Source organism: Chiloscyllium punctatum, chromosome 48 (genome assembly GCF_047496795.1).
Source record: "Chiloscyllium punctatum isolate Juve2018m chromosome 48, sChiPun1.3, whole genome shotgun sequence".
Taxonomy (NCBI): Eukaryota; Metazoa; Chordata; class Chondrichthyes; order Orectolobiformes; family Hemiscylliidae; genus Chiloscyllium; species Chiloscyllium punctatum.
Window position 1 is genome coordinate 60,086,580 of NC_092786.1, and position 12,300 is coordinate 60,098,879.

Sequence of the window (12,300 nt, forward strand, 5' to 3'; positions counted from 1 at the left end):
TAAATTCCTACTTTCGAAATAGAACCAGTCTGACTCAAGATTGGCTTACAGGCAGACTCTAACTTCACATCTTTAATGCATTGTCTGAGCTGAGATGGCACCTTTTTTTATAAAACCTTAAGTTATCTTGAGAATATGACATACAAGAAGTTCTGGGATTTACATATTAATGAACCAAAACCTGCAACCCATCCTAAAAGATGAAAGACTTAACAGCAATCTAGGTTTGTTCAATATACCATTTCAGTTGCATTACACTGTAATCTTTTGCTCCAAATTCTGTGTCTTATGATCCTGCTCCATAGCTACTTGACGAAGGAGCAGCACTCTGAAAGCTACTGCTTCCAAATAAACCTGTTGGACTATAACTTGTTGTGTGATTTTTAAACTTTAAATCCATGCCTCCTTCTTCTTGTCCCTTTTATTGTGGCAACAGCGTTTCCCCATCTCCCCTGTCCAGCCTGTTCATGATTTTGAGAATTCAGTATTTTCAGTTTGGCAGAATATTACTACTGCTTCCAATTTATAATTGATGTGAAGAGATATAATAAAATGGTCTTGAGTTAGCATGATCCCTTCACATTTTTCTTCCTGCACCACAATGGGGCATCTATGTTTCCTTATTTGTCTTTTGAGATTAGTATATATTTGAAACTGCAAACCCACTTTGTGATGCAATACCAATGTCTAATCCAACATGACTGAAGATATCATCTAGTTAAGGTTAAAACTACATGACTGAGATCTCCATTGGGAAGTGGGGAAAACACACTTTACAGTACAGTGCAGAATCTGTAGTAAAAGCACCTACATAGTAGAACTGGAATAAGTCACCAAGAGAACCACTTTTCACAAAAAGCATTATGCATGATTCTGAGGAATGCAAGTCTCAGAATTGATTTCTGTAACGTGCACAAGTTACATTACCAGATTTGTTCAATCACATTTGTTACTTAAATAACTAAAGTTTTAAGAGTGTAACATTTGAAAATTTTCTCTACTTTTTGTGGGCAACTGAGTAATGAATCTGCAGTAATACTCAGATTTGACCAGTATCATTCCACGCATTTTGTGGGGATCAATTTTGCCTTGTTCTGTTTTCAGGTATGAAATGGCTGCTGTGCATACATGCTGGAATAGATGCCTGGAGGCTAGTCATTTTTAGGGACACCAGTTTGGGTTACTTTTAACATTGAGGGCAGATCTTAGGTTGTTCCAAGAATAGCGGTAGGAAAGGGAAGAGAATGGGTCCACATCAATCATTGGTGATGACTTCCAACTGGAAAATGTTAGATATTTAGTTAGTTATTTAATTATTTTAGTTATTGTGGTTCTATCAATCATTGGTGATGACTTCCAACTGGAAAGTGTTAGATATTTAGTTAGTTATTTAGTTATTTTAGTTATTGTGGTTCTGTTCGCTGAGCTGGGAATTTGTGTTGTAGACATTTCGTCCCCTGTCTAGGTGACATCCTCAGTGCTTGGGAGCCTCCTGTGAAGCGCTTCTGTGAGCTTTCGTCCGCCATTTATAGTTGTTTGAATCTGCCGCTTCCGGTTGTCAGTTCCAGCTGTCCGTTGCAGTGGTCGGTATATTGGGTCCAGGTCGATGTGCTTATTGATTGAATCTGTTGAATATAGATTCAATCAATAAGCACATCGACCTGGACCCAATATACCGACCACTGCAACGGACAGCTGGAACTGACAACTGGAAGCGGAAGATTCAAACCACTACAAATAGCGGAGGAAAGATTACAGAAGCACTTCACAGGAGGCTCCCAAGCACTGAGGATGTCACCTAGACAGGGGACGAAACGTCTGCAACACAAATTCCCAGCTCGGCGAACAGAACCACAACAACGAGCACCCGAGCTACAAATCTTCTCACAAACTTTATTTTAGTTTTTTAAGTAGACTGCAGATATTCACATGTAGCATATCCGAATGCATTTTTACTCATTAGAGGCGAGCGTCATGTTTGTGACTGAATATCACTTCCTTACCACAGGTTTTCAACTGAAAGAATCAAGATAATATAACAGAACCACAAAGTGACACAAATGTCAAAATAAAATAGAGTTGTTTTTCCTGTACCAGAGGCATATGTATGTATCTGCACAGTTTGTGAAAGGCTTTCTAGGTACTGGTTGAACATGATGTACGCTACTGTTAAATATTTTACAGCATAATTAAAGTGATTAAATTCCTTCTTCCACTACCATTGGGCTAATTCTAAATGCAGTAATTTTCTTATAGTAGATCAAAGTTAATTTTGAGCCAGTATGCAGGTATTCAGCCAGATGTACACATTTTTGAAAATGAATCAAGTAAAACTTCATTCTGTGGCATAGTTTGTCATGGACAGGACAGAGGTAAAAAGCATCGGTTTGGAGTGACTGTGCTCTCCAAGGCTAGTAAATCTGATACCATATTAGCATGCCTGAAATTTATTAACACCCTAACAGCCATCAAAAACAAACATAAGTGTCCTCTATGGGCATTAGGGGTTCAACATATGTTCTGCAAATCAATTCTGAAATTTGGCTGGAAATGTTCTATGCCTACACTTTCCAGTTGGAAGTCATCACCAATAATCGATAGTAATGTGGACCCATTCTATTTCCTTTCCTACCGCTATTCTTGGAACAACCTAAGATCTGCCCTCAATGTTAAAAGTAACCCAAACTGGTGTCCCTAAAAATGACTAGCCTCCAGACATCTATTCCAGCATGTATGCACAGCAGCCATTTCATACCTGAAAACAGAACAAGGCAAAATTGATCCCCACAAAATGTGTGGAATGATACTGGTCAAATCTGAGTATTATTGCAGATTCTTTACTCAGTTGCCCACGAAAAGTAGAGAAAGATTTCAAATTTTACACTCTTAAAACTTTAGTTATTTAAGTACCAAATGTGATTGAACAAATCTGGTAACGTTACATGAAAAACTCCATAGAAGATTTTTCTTCTTTAAATTTCTTATATATACTGTCTTTCGCATAATAAGATAGCACCACAATTGTTGAAACTGAATTCTAAGGCTGATTCAATTAAAAAGCAGCATGAAACACTAAAGGACTGTTTATTATTAATCACAATGTAAAAGAAAAATAGTCTGAGTGTCTTCAAATGTCTCGTAATAGAATTTTAGCACAAGGTTTCATTCTATTTCATTTTTCCTTCTGTTTCTTCCTTGTTCTTTTTCTCTCTCTCTTGTGGGATATTACAAAAAGCACCAGCAAGCACAAAACAGCCTGGTGTTGAAATATAATGGCACACAGAAAATTCTTGAGATGAAATTTATACAAGATCCAGTGATCATTATCGGATTCAGTAATATTGGTTTTAATCGACTTGAATATTCACAGTTAGATATAAGTAAGGAAATGCATGCCCTGTATAATAGAATTTTGATCAGTTTCCATTCAGTGTTGTAATGACCAATTGTATTGTCCACTTTTAATCTGCAGTTGTGAAGAACGCTGCCCATCTGGCAGTCATGGAGCCCACTGTGAATTACGGTGCCCATGTCAGAATGGTGGCAAGTGTCACCATATCACTGGAGATTGCTCTTGTCCAGCTGGTTGGATGGTATGTTTAAAGATGAAAGCTTCCTTCATAATTTTGTTTTAATAAGGCAACTTCACTGTTAAAGATAAAATCAGAAAATATTTGAAATACTCAGCAGATCTGTCAGCATTTTTGGAGGGAGAAACAGAGAAAGGTCCTATGACTGAAACATTTAACTCTGTTGCTAACTCCACAGATGCTACTGGATTTGCTGAGTATTTCCAGCATTTCGATATTCATTTCCAATTTCCAGTATCCACCGTACGTTTTCTTTCTCATCACCAGAGGAATTGATCTTGTAATCAGTGTTGGCTAATGTTGATTCTGATGATAGTAGCTTGGACTTTTTTCAATAAAAGAAAACAATGCTTGAAATACAATCAGGTCCATCAGCATCTGAAACAGAAGGATAAAGTAGCATTTCAATTAGTATGCTTTATCCGATCTAGAGACCAGTCACCTTTGGATTTCCAGCACATTTGAACCTTTATTGGACTTTCAGTAGTCAGTGCAATCCCTTCAATTTGCTGGAATGTTAACTTATCTGCTACCAAAAATACTGGTCACTTTTGATTTTGCTTTTGGAGCACTTTCTGTGGTTTTTTGCCTTGGTGACTATCTTGGTATATTTGTATTACTTATATAATTGTGTAATTTGCCAATGCTGAAGGTTAGAGTTTAATGGCATTTACATTGAAAGAAATTCATAAGAACGTTTTGAGCCTTCATTAAAGAATGAATGTTTTGGGACAACCAAAAAACAAATGAATAAGGATATTATCTCAAAATCTACAGTACTAATGGTTTAGAATGGTAAATATATATAACCACTTTATGCAAACATATGAAAAGATAACATCTGCATTATCATAACTAGTCAGTTTCTCCCTCCACAACCATGAAATCCCCTGAGGCGAAGGAAATAAAGACAGCTGGCCCAATTTGGAAAAAGAAACTCTGGAAAATTCCTCCCAAACCCAAATCACAAATCAGAACCAGTCTTCACAGAAACCATGGACTAAGTGCAATTTAGCTGTTAATTAGTGGGAAGGTGGTAGCCTGGTGATATTATCACTAGGCTAGTAATCCAGTGACCCAGGTTATGTTCTGGGGACCCAGGTTCAAATCCTGCCTTGGTGGAAGTTGAACTCAATAAAAAAAGATCTGGGATTAAGAAACAAATAGTAACCATGAAACTATTGTCAAGAAAAACCCATCTGATTGACTAATGTCCTTTAGGGAAGGAAAGCTGCCTCTTTACCTGGTCCGGCCTGCATGTGGTTCCAGACCAATTGCAATGTGATTGACTCTCAACTGCCCTTTGAGCAATTAGAAATGGACAATAAATACTAGTGATGTCCACATCTTGGGAATGAAGAAAAAAATCTATTTTCCAAAACTGAATAATGATCTCTGATACAGCTCAGAATTAGTCCAGTTGCCAATTGAAAGTAAAGCTTCAGTATACATACCAGCCTACAATGTGGTCTAGAGGTCCACTACTCTCTAGGAAAAGAGGAACTGCCCAGAGTTATTTTATTCCCACTACTGTGTAGTTTAAATCCATTGATGCCAGCTGGCTTGAGTTTGTAACTGAAGGAATCTGGCCTTTAAAGTTTCACATATGTGAACTTTGTCTTTTTTGTTCATAAAACATGAACGTTGCTGACTCAGCCTCAGCACTTATTGTTCATCCCAAACAGCCTTTTTGAGACTGTAGTGGTCAGCTGCATTCTGGAAATTCTGCAGCCCTTAGGAGGTGGAGAGTTCTGAGGTTTTGATTCAGTGACATTGAAGGAAAGACAATGTAGTTCTAAATTATCTCAGGTGAATGGCTTGAAGGGGAACTTGCAGGTCGTGGTGCTCGAATACCTCTGTTGCCCCTTCCCTTTTTGATGGTAGAAGTGATAGGTTTGGAAGGTTTGCAGTGCACCTTGAAGATAGTACACACTGATGCCACTGTGCATCGATGGTGAAAGGAGTGACTGTTAAAGGTGCTAGACGGAGTACCAATCAAATGGGCTGCATGGTTCTAGATGGCGCCAATTTTCCTGAGTCTTGTTGGAACTGTATTCATGAGATATGTTGAGAGTATTTCATCACACACTTAACTTGTGCCTCTTAAATGGCTTTAGGAAATTAGGAGTTGAGTGAGTTGCCTTAAAATTCCTAACCTCTGGCCTGCTATTGTAGCCATAGTATTATTTTGACTGGTCCAGTTCAATTTCTGGTCAACATCAGCTCAGAAAGTTAATAGTGGAGAATTCAGTGCTGGTAATGCCATTGAATGTCAAGGAGTGATGGTTAGCTTCTGTGTTGGAGACTGTCATCACCTGCTATTTGTGTGATGTGAATGTTACTTTTCACTTATCAGCCAAGCCTAGGTTTTGCTTACTGTGGACAAGGACTGCTCAATAAATTGAGGACTTGCTCATTGTGCAGGCATCAGCAAACATCCCTACTTCTGACCATGCAATGGATGGAAAATCATTGTTGAAGGAGCTGAAGATGGTTGGATCTAGGACACTGCCCTGACTTTCTTCTGTTCCATAAACATAGATATATATTTCTATATATGCTTCCACCAAATCAAACATGCTACTAGAATTAGAGGTAATTCCCTTTTCAATTTTAAGGTCTGCAAAATAAAGTATTTTGCTAGTATTCAATCATTGTTGGGTGCCTAAGGGATAATTTACAAGATTCACAAACTTAGACTTATATACTATAGAGGACACAGATGATTTATATGACTGACAAGATAATTTCCAGAATGTGGGCTCATGCCAAACATTACAACGTATGTTGTGATTCAGTTCTAACACTGCAGTCTTGTGCAGCAAACAAAATGCTCTGGCAGATCAATCTGAGCAGGGGTTCTATGAAAACAGGTGAGTTTCAGCACAAAGGCTTTGAATAACTATACATGTGCAAGATCAAATCCAAAATAACAACCAAATTGATCATCCAAGTTAACTGTTTATTAATTATGTTTAATTGTTTGCAGGTGATGGACATTAACTAGACATAGACTGAAACTGTGATGATTGTGCTAGCAAGTACAGTATATGCTTATAATACGCATCTTTATAAATAAAAGATTAGGAGCATGTAAAGAGTAGTTTCAGTTTTATCCTTCTAATGGCCTTTTAGAATACTGTATAAAACCCAACTAGTTAGACAACAGGAAATGCTCTTCAGTGTGAGAATTGAGTTTCTCATTGCAGAAAAGTTGTTCATTTAAAATACAATTAACGCAAACAACTGTTTAGGAGAACAAAAAGTAACTTTTCATCCTCAATAAATATTCCTGTTATACATATTCCTTATCAATACTTAACAACAGTACAAAAATTATTGCTAGATTTTCAAGTAATTTACAAAAATAAATAGATTTCTCAATGGTTATCTGATGTCAGCTTTTAGTAATACCTTTTAACACATTAATTTTTTACTTAAAAATTTCACAAAGAATAGTTACTGCATTTGTCAGGTTGCATATAGTATTCAGATGGTTAAACATAAAACGAATCATCTTAATAGGCAAACTAATTCATTGAGGTGATTGTACAATGAATAACTTATGCTCAAGGTCCTAAATAATACATATCAAGGTTGCCTGATGGATAATTGGGCACATTCATTGATCTACAATGTTTCACCAGAAAAATATGCTTCTTACTTCATTAGTAAAGCGTTATTCATTTATATGCCAAGCAGCTGAAAATTCTGTTTGAAATGTAAATATAATGGAGATTTTTATTTCACCCTTGGTGTAGGGATTGGTCTGTGCACAGCCATGCCCATTTGGAAAATTTGGGATCAACTGTACCCAAGACTGCCCTTGTCATAATGGAGGACAATGTGACCATGTGACTGGAAAGTGCCATTGTATAGCTGGATATACAGGTGACAGGTAAGAACAAATCTAATGCGGCATTTAAACATGGTCTATATTCTTTAACCCCCTCTCTTGAAGCACAAATCTGGCAGTAAAAATGGATTGTTTCTACTGATTTTGGGTAGAAATTGGCCTGTTTCATTTCTTTTTTTCTCGAAATAAAATAGTTGTGAAATTTAATACCTAAGAGTGGGGTTGCTGTTCCCAACACACGGAGGCATTGATTCCTTGCAATAAATGTTGGTGCATTTTTTAAGAATCCCAGCTGGACACTATTATGATACTAAAATAATTTTGGATGTACCTTCAGTTTTATTGGATAACACTTTGCATTAATGATAATTGAGTTCTCTAGTATTCAGTAAGGTTTGGAAAGGGAATATGGGCTAGTCAGCTATCAGTCGTCTTGAATCTCTTCTACAGAAATGATCATCTCACAATGAGTAGGACAGGTACAGATTTAATGCCACCATATATCACTGCACTGCAAAATACATATACACCATATCCTGGCTTGTTCAGGGCAAAGTTCACCAACAAGCTTTAATATATTGCACAAATTAAAGGGAATCCATTGATTATTTTTAAACATATGGAAGGCAGCTGGATCACAAAAACAGAATGCTGTTGAGCTCGAACTCTGAAATAAGATTTTTTAAAAGCTGGAAAAGCTTAAGCAATCAGGCAGCACCTGTAGAGAGAAACAGTGTTAACATTTCAGGTCATAGGAACACAGGAACAGGAATTAACCATTCATTCTATTGAACCTGTTCCACCATTCAGTTAGAACTTAGCTGATTATCCACCTGAATATCACTTTCCCATGCTACCCACATATCCCTTGATGTCATTAGTATCTGGCCTAGTTAGTTAACTAACATCCCAGAATGAATAAAAACAATCCAGAAATTTCCACTGCTGTCTGAGTAGAGAATTGTGAAGAATCACTATCCTCTGAATGAAGAAATTCCTTCTCATGTCTCTCTTCAATGGCCTATCCTATATTCTGAGACTTATCTACACTATTCTAGACTCAACAGCCAGGGAGACATTCTATCTACATCCATCCTGTCAAACCCAGTAAGCACTTTATTAGTTTCAATGAGATCGTCCCTCAGTCTTTGAACCTTTTGAGAATACAGGTGTAATTTCCTCTCTGTGTCCTCAGAGGACAATCCTACAATCTAGAGTGGGGTGCTGGAAAAGCACAGCAGGTCAGGCAGCATCCAAGGAGCAGGAGAATCAACGTTTCGAGCAAGAGCCCTTCATCAGGAATGAGTCTCCTCACTTTCTCCTATTTAATCCTTCAGTCTTGTTAGGTGAATTTCCATTGGACTTAGTTTGTGGCAAGTACATCCTTCCTTAAGTGAGCATACCCAAACCGTACACAATACTTCTGGTGAGGTCTCACCAAGATAGTGCACAATTGCAGCAAAACACCCGACTCAAATCCTCTTGCCATGAAGGACAATATGCTAGATATTTTAATCAACTTGTTCAGACCTCCAGAGTAGGTGCAACATGACCTTAGGTCTCCTGGCCTAGAGGTAGGGACTCTACTGCTGCATCACAAGATCCCCCAAAATGCTATTTACCTACTAATTATTTGCTGAACCAACATTACAGCTTTTAGTGATTCATGAACAAGGCCAAGTCCTTTTGGACATCAACGATTCCCAAATGTTCACCATTTAAGAAATAAACCGTGTTGCGATACAGAGAGGACAGCTGAATCATATCAGCCTTTCTACCTCTTTATTGACAACAGTAAAATTATAACCTTCAAAGACCCTCAAAATTGATTCCAAAGGATCCAAACCACTCATTTGAATAATCAATCCCAGACACTGGTTTGTATCTTAAACAAAGGATTTAGCAATTTATTAACAATATATTAACTTAAAGCAAAATTAAACAACCTAGTAATCTAATTGCTCTATGCTTTAAAGGCAAAAAAAACTTTGTTTTCAGCCTCATTCACACCAAAGACAGACAGATAAATGCAGTTAAGTGATAAATAGAAGAGAATAATAGAACGGGCCAGATTACTTCAGTGGTTTCCACAATGCATTGTTCCATTGGTATAGATGATTGTCTGTTGGTGTAGAGGAAGCTTCATTCTGTATATAATCCCCTGTCCCTGGAGTGTTTAACAGGGGGACGGTGTAAAGGGAGTTTTACTCTGTATCAACCCCCTGACCCCGGCAGTGTTTGATCAGTTCTTCATTTCACAAGCCCCTTGGTTCACTAGCCTTTCTGTATTTTCCTCCATGAAGACATACATAATGTAATTGTGTGTTTTCTCTGTGTATCCATTGTAAATTCTCCTTTCTCTGCCTGTAATGGACTGACATTCATCCTTGCAATCTTTTTCGTTGCATACCAAAAGATGATTTTGCAATCTGCCTTTGTGTTATTCACTTGTTTATATTCATAATCTCTTGTTCCTGTATCAGTTCCTTCATTGGAGTTTAGCAAAACAAGGAGACCTTATTGAAACATGTGAAAATATTAGGAGTTTTCCAAGGTAGGCGTGGAGAATCTGGGACCAGAGGGCGTAATCCCAGAGTAAATTGACACCCATTTAAAACAGTTTTTTTTTCTGAAGTTAATAAATCTGTGGAATTCTTTCGTACAGAGGGCTGTCACACTAGGTTGTTAAGTATATTCAAGGCTGAGATAGACAATTTTTTAATCAATAAGGGAATCCAGGATTATGGGAATAAGATAGGAAAGTGGAATTGAAGTCAGACCAGCCATGAAGTCATTCAATGTCAGAGCAGACTTGCTGGGCCAAATAGCCTACTTCTGTGCTCTGACATCCTATGATCTTAATTAGACCAGGATCTGTCAATTCTTTCTCCATTTTCGAGTCATGCATTATATTGATTATAGCTGAATGACAAAACATTTTCCGATTTAGGACAGTGTCTAGAAGTTTCGCTTCAGTACAGTTTGAAGAATTGAGGCATCTCGGGCCTCCACTGGTGAATGTATGTAATTGAGACACATTTACACAGATAGATTGCAAGTTAAGTTTGAGATAAGAATTTATAACTTAGTATAGTTTTAATGTAGGAAGAAGGAAGTTTACTTAAAGACTTAGGAGAGCTAGTCCAGGAAGAATGGACTTAGGAGAGATGGAAGGGGGCATGAGAAAGCTTTAAGAGATCGGATTAAGGAAAACCCTAAGGTGCTCTACACTTAAATGAGGAACAAGAGGATGTCCAGAGTGAGAGTTGGGCTGATCAGGGATAGTGGAGAGAACTTGCACCTGGAGTCGGAGGAAGTAGGGGAGGTTCTTGAGTACTTTGCTTCAGTTTTCACTACTGAGGGGGACCTTGATGTTTCTGAAGACAGTGTGAAACAGACTGATATACTAGAACAGGTTGATGTTAGGAAGGAGGAGGTGCTCAAAATTTTGAAAAACATAAGGATAGATTAATCCTCTGGGCTAGACAGTATATACCCTAAGTTACTACAGGAAACGAGGGAGAAGATTGCTGCACCTTTGACGATGATCTTTGTGCCCTCACTGTCCACTAGAGTAGTACCAGATGATTGGATGATAGCAAATGTTATTCTCTTGTTCAAGAAAGGGAAGAGGGACAACCTTGGGAATTCCAGATCAGCCAGTCTTACGTCTGTGGTGTGCCAAGTTTTGGAGAGGATTCTGAGAGACAGGATTTATGATTACTTGGAAAACCATAGTTTAATTAGAGATAGTCAGCATGGCTTTGTGAGGGGCAGGTCACGCCTCACAGACCTTATTGAATTCTTTGAGGATGTGACAAAACAGGTTGATGAAAGTAGAGCAGTGGATATGGTGTACATGGATTTTAGCAAGGTGTTTGATAGGGTTCCCCATGGTAGGCTCATTCAGAAAGAAAGGAGGCATGGGATACAGAGAAATCTGGCCGTCTGGATTCATTTCACTTTGGAAGGTCAAATTTGAATGCAGAATACAGGGTAGAAGCAGGATTCTTGTCAGTATGAAGGAACAGTGGAATCTTGGGGTCCACGTCCATAGATCCATCAAAGTTGCCACCCAGGTTGATAAGAAAGCATACGGCGTTTTGGCTTTCATTAGCAGGGGATTGAGTTTAAGAGCTACGAGGTTATGCTGCAGCTCTATAGAGTCTTGGATAGACCACACTTGGACTATTGTGTTCAGTTCTGGTTGCCTCATTATAGGAAAGAGTGGAAACTTTAGAGAGGGTGCAGAGGAGATTTGTGAGGATGCTACCTGGATTGGGGGAATGTCTTATGAAAAAGGGTTGAGGGAGTTAAGGCTTTTGTCGTTGGAGAGAAGGAGGATGAGAGGTGACTTGATAGAGATGTACAAGATGTTGAGAGGCATTGATAGCGTGGATAGCCAGAGACGTTTTCGCATGGTGGAAATGTCTATAATAAGGGGATATAATTTTAAGATAATTGGAGGAAGGTTTAGGGGAGATGTTAGAGGTAGGTTCTTTACACAGAGTGTGGTGGGTGCGTGGAATGCACTGCCAGCAGCCGTATTAGAGTCAGATACATTAGGGACATTTAAGCAACTCTTGGATAGGCACATGGATGATAGTACAATAAAGGGTATGTAGATTGGTCTGATCTTAGAGTAGGATAAAAGACCGGCACAACATTGAGGGCCAAAGGGCCTTTGCTGTTCTATGTTCTGTGTTCTAAAATATGACAACAGGAAGTGAGGTTTTGTAGAAATGCACACAGATGTAACATTTAATATGTCACGGATACATTGTTATTTTTTCTTCTTGCATATTTTTCATTACCAGTGAAGGACTATGACAGGATTTAATTGTGTTAGTTGGA

At 38.2% G+C, this 12,300-nt stretch overlaps 1 protein-coding gene across 4 annotated transcripts in view; it reads left to right on the forward strand.

Annotated features, from left to right (window-relative positions):
- The window catches only part of megf11 (multiple EGF-like-domains 11), a 487,483-nt gene that overhangs the window by 349,054 nt on the left and 126,129 nt on the right, over positions 1 to 12,300 (forward strand). For all 4 annotated transcript variants that reach the window (XM_072565386.1, XM_072565385.1, XM_072565387.1 and 1 more), the window contains 2 exons: positions 3,473 to 3,593; positions 7,352 to 7,488. In XM_072565386.1, coding sequence (XP_072421487.1) covers positions 3,473 to 3,593; positions 7,352 to 7,488 — 258 coding nt within the window. The remainder of the gene's footprint in view (positions 1 to 3,472; positions 3,594 to 7,351; positions 7,489 to 12,300) is intronic.